Source organism: Oncorhynchus clarkii, chromosome 6, assembly GCF_045791955.1.
Source record: "Oncorhynchus clarkii lewisi isolate Uvic-CL-2024 chromosome 6, UVic_Ocla_1.0, whole genome shotgun sequence".
Taxonomy (NCBI): domain Eukaryota; kingdom Metazoa; phylum Chordata; class Actinopteri; order Salmoniformes; family Salmonidae; genus Oncorhynchus; species Oncorhynchus clarkii.
The window spans coordinates 46,090,353-46,105,176 of record NC_092152.1 but is presented as its reverse complement, the minus strand read 5'-3'; the positions used below and the strand labels follow the sequence as shown (position 1 = coordinate 46,105,176).

Genomic DNA, 14,824 nt, shown 5'->3' with positions numbered 1-14,824 from the left:
ATTTGTAAACATAAAAAACAAACATAATTCCACCTTGACATTATGGGTATTGTGTGTAGGCCAGTGACAAAATATCTACATTTAATACATTTTAAATTCAAGCTGCAACAACAAAACGTGGAAAAAGTCAAGGGGTGTGAATACCTTCTGAATGCAAGATGCTGTGTGTGTGTGTGTGTGTGTGTGTGTGTGTGTGTGTGTGTGTGTGTGTGTGTGTGTGTGTGTGTGTGTGTGTGTGTGTGTGTGTGTGTGTGTGTGTGTGTGTGTGTGTGTGTGTTTTAGTGAGAGAGAGAGCGAAAGCGAGAGACATAGAGAGAGAATGAATACAGGAATACAGCCTGCCACCTATAAAACATCTAAATCTCCCCTATAATAACAACACAAAGCCCACACAAACATGTGAAGATAGATCACTGATAATCATGATCCACTTATCCCCAATCATTGTCTGTCTTACACCATAATCAAACACCTACACACAACATCATCACATCTGCACACACACTCGACCAATCAAACACCTACAGTGCCTTGCGAAAGTATTCGGCCCCCTTGAACTTTGCGACCTTTTGCCACATTTCAGGCTTCAAACATAAAGATATAAAACTGTATTTTTTTGTGAAGAATCAACAACAAGTGGGACACAATCATGAAGTGGAACGACATTTATTGGATATTTCAAACTTTTTTAACAAATCAAAAACTGAAAAATTGGCAAAAGGTCGCAAAGTTCAAGGGGGCCGAATACTTTCGCAAGGCACTGTACACACATTTCAAATCAGGGAAAGAGTTTGTGTTGTGTGCCTGACTGTGTGTGGGTGATGTCTGCGTGTGTGTGTGTGTGTCTCACCAGTTGACAGTTGGTTATGGTGGAGACCATCTGAGCTCCTTGACAGCAGAGGATGAAGCCGGCCAGGTTGAGAAGAACACACACCACTGACGACAGCACAAACATATTCACCTGGGAGAGGGAAAGGGTGGGGGGAGGAGAGAAATAGTAATGGAGATATTTGCAAAACATATCACACAGCCTAATAGGAAAATAGTCCAAATCAGAGAGCATATTAAAACTAAATCCTCAAATAATACAGAACCATAATATAGAGAGAGGGAAGAAAGGGAAGTTGAGAGAAAAAAGGGATGTTTATGACAAAAGAAAAAGGCCCTCATAGCTGGCCTTGACTGGAAAGATCATTTATAGTGCCTTCACACCCCAGACTTTTTCCACATTTTGTTGTGTTATAGCCTGCATTTAAAAAGGACACACTTTAGATTTTTTGGGTCACTGGCCTAAAAAAATACCCCTGAATGTCGAAGTGGAATTATGTTTACATTTTTTACAAATTAATTACAACTGAAAATCTGAAATACGTCTTCAACCCCTTTCTTATGGGAAGCCTAAATAACAGAGAAAACTGAGGATGGATCAACAACATTGTAGTTAGGAAGCCTGTACAGAATAAACATATTCCAAAACACGCATCCTCTTTGCAACAAGGCACTAAAATAATACTGCAAAAAATGTCGCAAAGCAATTAACTTTTTTATCCTGAATACAAAGTCTTATGTTTGGGGCAAATCCAATACAACACATTACTGAGTACCACTCTCAATATCTTCAAGCATAGTGGTGGGCTGCATCATGTTTTGGGTTCGCTTGTAATCCTTAAGGACTAGGGAGCTTTTCAGGATAAAAAAGAAACGGAATGGAGCTAAGCATAGGCAAAATCCTGCAGGGAAACCAGGTTCAGTCTGCTGTCCACCAGACAGTGGTAGATGAATTTACCTTTCAGCTGTACAATAACCTAAAACACAAGGCCAAATCTACATTGGAGTTGCTGGCCAAGAAAACAGGGAATGTTCCTGAGTGGCAGAGTTACAGTTTTGACTTAAATCTGCTTGAAAATCGATGACAAGACCTGAAAATGGTTGTCTAGCAATGATCACCAGCCAATTTAAGAGAGCTTGAAGAATTTAGAAAATAATAATGGACAAATGTTGTACAATCCAGGTGTGGAAAGCTCTTAGAGATTTACCCAGAAATACCCTGTAACCGCTGCCAAAGGTGATTCTAACATGTATTGACTCAGGGGGTTGAATACATATCTAATCAAGATATAATATTGTTTTCTTTTTCATAAATGTTTTATAAATATTATAATTTTTCTTCCACTTTGACATAAGAGTATTTTGTGTATATCGTTGACAAAAAATACAATTAAATCCATTTTAATCCCACTTTGTAACACAACAAAATGTCGAAAAAGTCAAGGTGAATACTTTCTGAAGGCACTGTATTTGAATTGAATTTATTTGGGTAAAATACATATAATGTACAACAAGATAAACAATGTATTCCCAGAGGAAATCACGTAAAATTATTAATTAAAACACTTGTTTTCAAAGTGGTCCTCAATGGTAAAAATAAAAAAACACGAACAACAAGACGAAATTACAGATAGAAAATATGACAGAAAAAATTAGTCATATAAACACTGTTATTGAAAAAAAGACAGAAAGAAGAAGGAGAGGAGGGAAGACAGACCTGTTTGTTGATAGCTGACATCATGGAATATACAATGGGTAATTTAACTACACTTACTATTAGACTGACTTGATGTGAGTGTTGGTTTATAGTGCATGTAATTCAGAACAGCCAAGGATATGTCAATCAATATGAAAATGACCCCTTTTCAAAGCTTACACAAATAGGTGGGCTCGGAAAAGATCTGACTATTTTAAGCGTGCCTCAAGCAGCAAAATCGTGTCGGTCGCCTGGCGGTCTTGGGCATAAGGGAGGGGATGGGCCAAATCCAGCCCCCCACCGCCTCTCACAGTGAGGCAGAGGGGTATTTATACTGGAGCTAAGACGCATGGTGACCGCTGTCTGTCTCTCTGTGTCTGTCCCTTTCTGTCTGGCGACCGCGGCCATGGAAATCACTCAGGTCAGAGGTGGGGCTCTGTGTATTCTTTGTGACGGGGAGGATACAGTCACTAATTTGTCCTAACTCAGTCAGTGTGTCCGCTCTCACACAGGACACACACACACACAAATACACAGCTTGCGGGACAGACAGCTCGACTCCAGATTTCACCCTCAGGCAAGCGCCAACTCCCCAGTTTCAACTGAACACTCACTCTTCCAGTTTCCTGAAGTCACGTTTTGAACAAATTGAGGGGCTTAAGACTAAGACCCCCTTTACACTAATAAGAGTGTTCCCCAAGGGGTAGGCTATGTCTGAAGATACATTATTGATGTTAATCTGTTGCACTAAAGGTGCAAAAATCGCTCCACTACATCCTGGTTGCTAAAATTCGAATTGTTCGCATAATTTCAGTTTATGTGATAAAACAAGCAAAAGCAGTACAGCATAGAGAATCATTGTACCATCTAAACCCCTGTGAAATAACATTTTCAATACCCAAAAATATTTAATTCAATATTCAATATTTATTTTCAGCTGCTTGAAGCTAAACCTAAGAATGGGAGACATGGAAGTAGCGCATATAGAACAGATCTACCGCTTCTTAGACTTGCTTTCAATGAGTATGTGAGAACTATAACTCATGATTTCTATGTGAATTTGGTAGGGGACCCCAAAAAGTTACATATTGCAGCTTTAACAGAACTATTGCTCAAATTGTATTGTGTGATACCTCCATTTGTAATACACTATGCTACTATACACACTGGCAACATTCTGCGGTAGGCTTAATCATAGCCTGATAAAAAAGGGCCACCTAGCGGAATCGACATTTTAACAGATATAGTTTAGGAGTAAAGGAGTTTAAGAAAATAATTTAAAGATATTGCTGTGTGCAGACATGAACGGGGTTCACCGGATGACAGAAAGAACACAAGATCAGTTGGACAACAAAGCAAGCACTCCCATTTAGGAACTATCTTCCTTTAAGTGCAATCAGTGAAAGCTGATTTAAATACACTCTCAGAGTTGTAAGACGCTGACTGTGCAAACGGCAGGATATCCGGATATTCATATCAAATCAAATTTTATTTGTCACATACACATGGTTAGCAGATGTTAATGCGAATGTAGCTAAATGCTTGTGCTTCTAGTTCCGACCATGCAATAATATCTAAAAAGTAATCTAACCTAACAATTTCACAACAACTACCTTATACACACAAGTGTAAAGGAATGAATAAGAATACGTACATACAAATATATGAATGAGTGATGGTCGAGTAGCATAGGCAAGATGCAGTAGATGGTATAGAGTACAGTATATACATATGAGATGAGTAATGTAGGGTATGTTAACTTTATTTAAAGTGCCGTTTTTAAGTGGCTAGTGGATATCATGGATCATTTATCACATCAATTGTTCCATTATTAAAGTGGATAGAGTTGAGTCAGTATGTTGGCAGTAGCCCCTCAATGTTAGTGATGGCTGTTTAACAGTCTGATGGCCTTGAGATAGAAGCTGTTTTTCAGTCTCTCGGTCCCCGCTTTGATGCACCTGTACTGACCTTGCCTTCTGGATGATAGCGGGGTGAACAGGCAGTGGCTAGGGTCCTTGATGATCTTTTTTGCCTTCCTGTGACATCGGGTGGTGTAGGTTTCCTGGAGGGCAGGTAGTTTGCCCCCAGTGATGCGTTGTGCAGACCTCACTACCCTCTGGAGAACCTTGCGGTTGTGGGCGGAGCAGTTGCCGTAGCAGGCCCGACAGGATGCTCTCAATTGTGCATCTGTAAAAGTTTGTGAGTGTTTTTGGTGACAAGACGAATTTCTTCAGCCTCCCGAGGTTGCGCTGTTGCGCCTTCTTCACCATGCTGTCTGTGTGGGTGGACCATTTCAGTTTGTCCGTGATGTGTACGCCGAGGAACTTAACTTTCCACCCTCTCCACTACTGTCCGGTTGATGTGGATAGGGGGCTGCTCCCTCTGCTGTTTCCTGAAGTCCACGATCCTCTCCTTTGTTTTGTTGACATTGAGTTTGAGGTTATTTTCCTGTAGGCCGACTCATTGTTGTTGGTAATCAAGCCTACCACTGTAGTGTCATCTGCAAACTTGATGATTGAGTTGGAGGCGTGCATGGCCACGCAGTCATGGGTGAACAGGGAGTACAGGAGAGGGCTGAGAACGCACCCTTGTGGGGCCCCAGTGTTGATCAGCGGGGTGGAGATGATGTTACCCAGGGGGTGCCCTGGGGGCAGCCAATCAGGAAGTCCAGGACCCAGTTGCAGAAGGGCGGGGTGGAGACCCAGGGTCTTAATGACGAGTTTGGAAGGTACGGTGTTAAATGCTGAGCTGTAGTCGATGAACAGCATTCTTACATAGGTATTCCTCTTGTCCAGATGGGTTAGGGCAGTGTGCAGTGTGATTGCATCATCTGTGGACCAATTGGGGCGGTATGGTAGGAGTGGGTCTAGGGTGTCAGGTAGGGTGGAGGTGATATGGTTCTTGACTAGTCTCTCAAAGCACGGTAGTCATTTAGCTCAGTTACCTTAGCTTTCTTGGGAACAGGAAAAATGGTGGCCCTCTTGAAGCATGTGGGAACAGCAGACTGGGATAAGGATTGATTGAATATGTCCGTAATTACACCAGCCAGCTTGTCTGCGCATGCTCTGAGGACACGGCTGGGGATGCCGTCTGGGCCTGCAAACTAGCGAGGGTTAACACATTTAAATGTTTTACTCACGTTGGCTGCAGTGAAGGAGAGCCCGCAGGTTTTGGTAGCGGGCCGTGTCAGTGGCACTGTGTTGTCCTCAAAGTGAGCAAAGAAGTTGTTTAGTTTGTCTGGGAGAAAGACATCATGGTCCGCAACGGGGCTGGTTTTTCTTTTGTAGTCCGTAATTGACTGTAGACCCTGCCACATACCTCTCGTGTCTGAGCCGTTGAATTGCGATTCTACTTTGTCTCTATATTGACGCTTAGCTTGTTTGATTGCTTTGCGGAGGGAATAGCTACACTGTTTGTATTCGGTCATGTTTCCGGTCACCTTGCTTCAATTCAGCCACAAGAGCATTAGTGAGGTTGGGCAGTGATGTTGGGCGGGCTCGCAGTCGGCTTTCCAATTCATCCCAAAGGTGTTTGATGGGTTGAGGTCAGGGCTCTGTGCAGCCAGTCAAGTTCTTCCACATCAATCTTGACAAATTATTTCTGTATGGACCTCGCTTTGTAGACGGTGGCATTGCCCTGCTGAAACAGGAAAGGGCCTTTCCCAAACTGTTGCCACAAAGTTGGAAGCACAGAATTTTCTAGAATGTCATTGTATGCTGTAGCGCAAAAATGTCCCTTCACTGGAACTAAGGGGCCTAGCCCAAACCATGGTAAACAGCCCCAGTGTCACGAAATCCGCCGAAGATGGTGCCTCTTCCTGTTCGGGCTACGCTCGGCGGTCGTCGTCGCCGGCCTACTAGCTGCCACCGATCCCCTTTTCTGTTTCATTTAGTGTTGTCTGATTAGTTTCACCTGTTTCTTGTTTGGGTTTTTGTTTTGGGCTATTTAAACCCGGTAGGCCCGCTTTTGTGCGGTAGGCCTGCTTTTGTGCGGGCTTGTTTTTCGGTTATTGGTGTGTGTATATTTTGTGGATTCTATTTTCCGAACAGTTTCGTCCTGTTTGTTTGGACTGGGTCTTTATGCGCCCTTGTGTGTGGCGTTGACCGACACTCTGTTGTTTGGAAATAAATATCCACGTATCGAACTACCCTGCTCTCTGCGCCTGCTCCTCCACCCACTACTTCTAGAAGTCATAACACCCAGACCATTATTCATACTCCACCAAACTTTACAGTTGGCAATACGCATTCGGGCAGGTAGTGTTCTCCTCCAAACCCAGATTTGTCCATCGGACTGCTAGATGGTGAAGCGTGCTTCATCACTCCAGAGAAAGCGTTTCCACTGCTCCAGAGTCCAATGGCGTCGAGCTTTGCACCACTCCAGCCAGTTGCTTTGCATTGCGCATGGTGATCTTAGGCTCGTGTGCAGCTGCTCGGCCATGGAAACCCATTTCATGAAGCTCCCAACTAATAGTTATTGTGCTGACATTGCTTCCAGAGGCAATTTGGATCTTGGTAATGAGTGTTGCAACCGAAGACAGATGATTGTTACGCGCTACACGCATCTGCACTCGGCAGTCCCGTTCTGTGAGCTTGTGTGACCTACCACTTTGCGGCTGAGCTGTTGTTGTTCCTAGACGTTTCCACTTCCCAATAACAGCACTTACAGTTGACCAGGGAGCTTTAGCAGGGAAAAATGTGATGAACTGACTGGTTAGATAGGTGGTATCCTATGACGGTGCCACCTTGAAAGTCACTGAGCTCTTCAGTAAGGGCCATTCTACTGCCAATGTTGGTCTATTGAGATTGCACGGCTGTGTGCTCAAATTTATACACCTGACAGCATTGTGCGTGGCCTGTTGAAATTGGAAAAAACCTGCCTGCACTCTGCTCCCCCCCACCTACTTAGCCAACCAGGAGTCGCTACTGGCAGGTACTTAATTCAAAATGTGTTTATTCTGTTGTTGCTAGAGATATTCAAACAAAAATATGGAAAAAATGGTTGAATACCCCTGGCCTTCATACAGTACTTAGGTCGGTTCCCTCATACAGTAAGCAAGTACAGATCCCTCTCATGTATAAAAATAACAGTTCTGTGATAAATGACCTACCAGCAGCAGCATGGGTCTCCTCCATGTTGTGAGGCCAACGATCCCTGACAGGATCACCTGGAGAAGAAGAAGAAAACAGATACAGAAATCCGCAATGTTACATACTGTATACCATGTGCATATACAGACAGTAACCCCCCCCCACACACACATATTTTTGTCTCCATTAAAGTATTTTGTATTTATTAGGACCCCTAATTAGCTGTTGCCAAGGCAGTGGCTACTCCTCCTTGGGTCCAAACAGGAAACACAACAAATAAAATACATAAATATACATACATAGAACTACATTTACATTACAATTTAGCCATTCAGCAGACACTCCCATCCAGAGCGACCCACAGCTAGTGCATTCATATCAAGATGGAAAGGTGAGACAACCACATATCACAGTTGTATCCCAACCACGTATCACATACACTACCGCCCAAAAGTTTGGGGTCACTTAGAAATGTCCTTGTTTTTTCTAAAGAAAAGCAATTTTAAAATCACATCAAATTTTTCAGAAATACAGTATATTTATTTTTATTTTACCTTTATTTTACTAGGCAAGTCAGTTAAGAACAAATTCTTATTTTCAATGAAGGCCTAGGAACAGTGGGTTAACTGCCTTGTTCAGGGGCAGAACGACAGATTTGTACCTTGTCAGCTCATTACTAGTCCAATGCTCTAACCACTAGGCTACGCTGCCGCCCCAATATAGACATTGTTAATGTTGTAAATGACTATTGTAGCTGGAAACGGCTGATTTTTAATGGAATATCTACATAGGCGTACAGAGACCCATTATCAGCAACCATCACTCCTGTGTTCCTATGGCACGTTGTGTTGGCTAATCCAAGTTGATCATTTTAAAAGGCTAGTTGATCATTAGAAAACCCTTTGCAATTATGTTAGCACAGCAGAAAACTGTTGTGCTCATTAAAAAAGCAGTAAAACTTGCCTTCCATAGACTAGTTGAGTATCTGGAGCATCAGCATTTGTGGGTTCGATTACAGGCTCAAAATGGACAGAAACAAAGACCTTTCTTCTGAAACTCATCAGTCTATTCTTGTTCTGAGAAATGAAGGCTATTCCATGCGAGAAATTGCCAAGAAACTGAAGATCCCCTACAACGCTGTGTACTACTCCCTTCACAGAACAGCGCAAACTGGCTCTAACCAGAATAGAAAGAGGAGTGGGAGGCCCTCGGTGCACAACTGAGCAAGAGGACAAGCACTTTAGAGTGTCTAGTTTGAGAAACAGACGCCTCACAAGTCCTCAACTGGCAGCTTTAGGCCAGCATCCCGGAGACGCCTCTTCACTGTTGACGTTGAGACTAGTGTTTTGCGGGTGCAATTTAATAAAGCTGCCAGTTGAGGACTTGAGGAGCGTCTGTTTCCTCAAGTAGCTGGTAAACTAGACGTAGCTGGTAAATTTGCTCTGGCTATCTACTCCGTTTTCAGAGCACTTGTCTGAGTGTGTCAGAGTGCAGAATACATTTACGAACGCTCAACACCCGTTGAATATGGCCGGTGTCAGTAAACAGTAGCAAAAAAGCGTAATAAATAGTTGCCAGCAGCACAGTTGCAGTCACCAACGCTCTGGATAACATGAAAACAGCCTAACCAGCTCTACTATAGCAAGTAAAATGGTAAGAGTGAGCTGTTCACCCATTTGTGTCTGGAAGTAGCTAGCCAGCTAGCCAACGTTAGCCAGTTAGCTTGGGTGCTTGACTGCTGTTGTTAGGTCCGAATGCTCGGACCAACCCTACTCCTCGGCCAGAGTGGCCAGTGTGCACTCTGAACGCTCTGAGAGCGAACCGCTTTGAATTTACTAATGGACAATCTGACAACGCTGAGTTTACGAACGCCCAGAGCGCACTCTGGCACTCCAGATTGAATTTACGAACACACCCGTAGTATAAACCAGCCTTTAGTCTTGAAATCTTTGGTTGTTTAGTACACGGCCGTAGTGAATGTGAATATCTAAAGAGCTGGATTGGGCTAAAGCTTAAGAGGGTGTGAATGATGCTGAATGGGTGTAGACTAAGAAGAGCTCTCCAGTAGGTGTATCAAAACATTCAAGGGCCATTTTCTCTAAAGTGAGGTTACAAGTTTATCAACTTTCAAAGCAGAATGACTTTCCAATTGTTCCTCAACTGCAGTATATGATATACCATGTTCTAGCACAGTCTCTACTGTTATCCAATGTAAAAAACACAATTGCAAACGTTGCTACATAAGACCGAATCCAGACGGTCAGTCACACATGGTGTGTGGATGTTGTTTAAGGTTGTGTGAATGTTGTCAAAGGTTATGTGAATGTTGTCTGACATAATGAACTAAAGCAGTGATCTTCCTTTGTAGGCCATTGCGCCACACTTCCTAACAATAACTAGATAGTTAGTTGCTCAATAGGCCTTATCTCCCTTACACCCACCCATGTTCCAGGAAAGCTATGTATGCCGAGTGAGTTGCTGTGTTTTGGTGAGGAGTGATTTGCCAGTGGACATTAAAACAGACTTGTACAAAGGCCAACAGAAGCCTGCAACACCCCAGCCCTTATAGATCAATGTGAAACCCGTATAATGTGGTGTCAAAGAGGAAAATGTCATTTGTTATCTTATATGGCTTGAAGAAGAGATAGGTAATCCTGTTCCTCTTAGTTTCTGTAATATTGTTACAAGTTGCCCTTTAAGTTTTTGTGGTCTGTTTTATAACTGTTTCTAACTTTCTGTAAAACAATTGTTCATGGTTCCTGTTCCCCAGGATGTGTGGGAGAGTGGACATGTCCTTGATATGACTCGTCTCTGTCTGGACCTAATATCTGTGGTGATAAGCAGAAGCACCGGACTCATTTGAAGGGCATGTGAAACACCCCACCCATCCTTGGTAATAAGATGTCTGTGAAAACAAAAAGCAAATTTATTTTGTTTTCCAATGCATGCTGAAATAAAGCTTTTGTATATTGAGATTGGAGTGCCTTATGAAGGGGTTTTTCCACCACATACAGTGCCTTGCGAAAGTATTCGGCCCTTTGCAACCTTTTGCCACATTTCAGGCTTCAAACATAAAGATATAAAACTGTATTTTTTTGTGAAGAATCAACAACAAGTGGGACACAATCATGAAGTGGAACGACATTTATTGGATATTTCAAACTTTTTTAACAAATCAAAAACTGAAAAATTGGGCGTGCAAAATTATTCAGCCCCCTTAAGTTAATACTTTGTAGCGCCACCTTTTGCTGCGATTACAGCTGTAAGTCGCTTGGGGTATGTCTCTATCAGTTTTGCACATCGAGAGACTGACATTTTTTCCCATTCCTCCTTGCAAAACAGCTCGAGCTCAGTGAGGTTGGATGGAGAGCATTTGTGAACAGCAGTTTTCAGTTCTTTCCACAGATTCTCGATTGGATTCAGGTCTGGACTTTGACTTGGCCATTCTAACACCTGGATATGTTTATTTTTGAACCATTCCATTGTAGATTTTGCTTTATGTTTTGGATCATTGTCTTGTTGGAAGACAAATCTCAGTCCCAGTCTCAGGTCTTTTGCAGACTCCATCAGGTTTTCTTCCAGAATGGTCCTGTATTTGGCTCCATCCATCTTCCCATCAATTTTAACCATCTTCCCTGTCCCTGCTGAAGAAAAGCAGGCCCAAACCATGATGCTGCCACCACCATGTTTGACAGTGGGGATGGTGTGTTCAGGGTGATGAGCTGTTTTGCTTTTACGCCAAACATAACGTTTTGCATTGTTGCCAAAAAGTTCAATTTTGGTTTCATCTGACCAGAGCACCTTCTTCCACATGTTTGGTGTGTCTCCCAGGTGGCTTGTGGCAAACTTTAAACGACACTTTTTATGGATATCTTTAAGAAATGGCTTTCTTCTTGCCACTCTTCCATAAAGGCCAGATTTGTGCAATATACGACTGATTGTTGTCCTATGGACAGAGTCTCCCACCTCAGCTGTAGATCTCTGCAGTTCATCCAGAGTGATCATGGGCCTCTTGGCTGCATCTCTGATTAGTCTTCTCCTTGTATGAGCTGAAAGTTTAGAGGGACGGCCAGGTCTTGGTAGATTTGCAGTGGTCTGATACTCCTTCCATTTCAATATTATCGCTTGCACAGTGCTCCTTGGGATGTTTAAAGCTTGGGAAATCTTTTTGTATCCAAATCCGGCTTTAAACTTCTTCACAACAGTATCTCGGACCTGCCTGGTGTGTTCCTTGTTCTTCATGATGCTCTCTGCGCTTTTAACGGACCTCTGAGACTATCACAGTGCAGGTGCATTTATACGGAGACTTGATTACACACAGGTGGATTGTATTTATCATCATTAGTCATTTAGGTCAACATTGGATTATTCAGAGATCCTCACTGAACTTCTGGAGAGAGTTTGCTGCACTGAAAGTAAAGGGGCTGAATAATTTTGCACGCCCAATTTTTCAGTTTTTGATTTGTTAAAAAAGTTTGAAACATCCAATAAATGTCGTTCCACTTCATGATTGTGTCCCACTTGTTGTTGATTCTTCACAAAAAAATACAGTTTTATATCTTTATGTTTGAAGCCTGAAATGTGGCAAAAGGTCGCAAAGTTCAAGGGGGCCGAATACTTTCTCAAGGCACTGTAAGAACACAAAAACAAATTGTACTGTGTGGTTACATTAGTGTGTGGTAACATTAGTGTCTGTAAAAGGTTGATTTCTCTCCAGTGGTAGTTTCTGATTAAGCTGAAAAGGCCCAATAGTCTTCTGAAACACTTTTAGTCTAATACTTTAAAGGAAGTGGGCAGATAAAGTGGCTGGACTGATTAAGACTTTTAACAGGGCCATTATTTTGAGGTTTGACAACCCTGGCAGCCTCCATAGTATTGTCTGAGCAGCAGCTGACAATCATGTAACCCCTGTGTAAGAGATTTTGAGATGGTCTGCCAAACATGCACAAAAGTCATTGCACAATGCACAGTCCCACGTTAAAAGAACAACAACTCTAAAGGCTTCAGATACCCTTTATAAGGCCTATATAAAAGTAAAGCGATAAATTGAAAATAGGGTGCCATTTATTCAATAGGGTGCCATTTCGGACTCGAACCAAGATGGACACCTTAGATCGAGAAACATTCAATATCAAATTCTGGTTCAGTGTTTTCCAATAAGAAACTGCCTGTTTTATAAGAACTTTAATCACAATGTGCTTCCTGGGGTAAATTACTAGGTTATTACCCCTGACCCTGATTACTCATAACAATACAGTTTATTTTGCCAAAGGATTGTATAGTCCCTTATTTGGTGTGATTGATTTATAAAGACATAGCTTTGGATATCAACTTCATTTCTACCCAGTCCTTTCAGATATACAGTTGAAGTCGGAAATTTACATACACTTAGGTTGGAGTCATTAAAACTTGTTTTTCAACCACTCCACAAATTTCTTGTTAACAACTTATAGTTTTGGCAAGTCGGTTAGGACATCTACTTTGTGCATGACACAAGTAATTTTTCCAACAATTGTTTACAGAAAGATTATTTCTGATTATAAACTGAGTTTAAATGCATTTGGCTAAGGTATATGTAAACTTCCGACTTCAACTGTACAGTATGTGCTCCAATCCAGTTCACTCATAAATAGGCTAGTATATAGGGGCTACCAATATAAGTCACCCCATAATAATAATGTACTTGTAAGCACACAAGTCACCTAATACCACTTGACTCTTAAACAGCATCTAGATATGACACCAGGACACGACAGCTGACAAATAGTCCATCGCTCTGCCGTCTTTTGGTTCTGGTGGATATGATCTAATCCCCTAACCAGAGTGTGATTTGGGTAACAGTTGCATAATTGATAAGCACTACACGACCTGTTGATATAGTCGACTAGCTATCATAATTTAAGAATATGGAGTCAAACAAATGACTGCCATCTTATTAATTATGTGTGAAATGTTAATAATAAACCTGAGGCTACTCACTGAAGATCCGACCCAGAAAGGGCATGAGTTTCGGATGGGTGGCGAGCTGCTGAGGGAGAGAGCTGAGAAGGAGAGCGCGACCATGGAGCAGCCGAGAACCAGCTGCAGTAATCCAAGGGAGAGCAGTGGGCCGCCGGGGAGAAGCGCTGGTAGCAGCTGCGACTGAGAACCAGGCATGCGAGAGCTAGATACACAGCGGGGCGGCCGGATCCTGAACGACGAGTCTGCCAACTGAGAACCCAAAGAAACCCTAGTTTCTAACACGATCCGGGGAGAACTACCGGTATAGACATTGGATACGCGCCACCAGGAGGAGAACAACTGAACCTGGATGAAACTCAGCGCGAGGAGGCGGGTGATCGTTTTAGTTTTATTCCTAAATTAAAGAAGAGATCCGTCAGTTGGGTTTGGTCAATCTTAGCGTCGTTACTACTCCCATGGTCGTCTCGAGGTGGCGGAGTTTGAAGTTTTAAAATAACTGCTGTTTGTGACAAGGGGCTAGGATTGCGTTTCACATTTTTGTCAGAGGCACAAGAAGGGCGCAGGAAAGGGCGCGTGTGCAGCCCTCTGGGCATAAACGGCAGGGACCCATGTGTCCCGGCCCTGGGAATAAACGGCAGGGACCCAAGCCGCTAGGGTGCCCCCAACCCCCCTTTTTTTAGGAACTCAGTCATGGTCTCAATTTACTGTTGAGAGTTAGAATGGTAGAATAGATAAGATGCAATTTTGAAATTGGCAGTGCATCAGCAGTTTTTCCTCTTGTAATGTCAGTCACTGACAGTCACTCAATTAGCCCATGTCAGCGAAAAATGTTTAAATTGGTAAATTAGTCTAGCCAGTTACACATTACCATGCATGGCATTTGCCAAGGGGCCCTAACCTCAAGCCCCCCCCATTGGCTTTGATACTCTGATTGGTTAGAGACGATCAAACCGATAATTACTTTTTTTTTACAGCAACCCTTGTGTGCCTCGTCACCACAAATGTCTTCAGTGATGACAGTCAGAATTGCAGGAAATTAGCTTTAAAAGGGCTAAATGTTCTATCCACGCATCACAACATTTTGGTAATTGCAGGAAATTAGCTTTTAACTACAAAATGTTCTGTCCGCCCCATGGCATGAGTAGAATTGCATGAAATTCAATTTAGAACGGCAAGATTTTCTCTCCACCCCATGGAAAAATGGGTAGAATTTCAGAAAATGTGCTTTAAAACCACAGCATTTTCTCTA

At 42.6% G+C, this 14,824-nt stretch overlaps 1 protein-coding gene across 1 annotated transcript in view; it reads right to left on the bottom strand.

The window, feature by feature from the left end:
• The window catches only part of LOC139411210 (endosomal transmembrane epsin interactor 1-like), a 53,790-nt gene extending 39,656 nt beyond the window's left edge, over positions 1–14,134 (bottom strand). The window contains exons 1-3 of the mRNA XM_071157194.1: positions 13,594–14,134; positions 7,635–7,691; positions 851–961 (exon numbers count right to left, since the gene is read on the bottom strand). Coding sequence (XP_071013295.1) covers positions 851–961; positions 7,635–7,691; positions 13,594–13,770 — 345 coding nt within the window. The 5' untranslated portion in view covers positions 13,771–14,134. The remainder of the gene's footprint in view (positions 1–850; positions 962–7,634; positions 7,692–13,593) is intronic.
• Between the last annotated feature and the right edge of the window lie 690 nt (positions 14,135–14,824).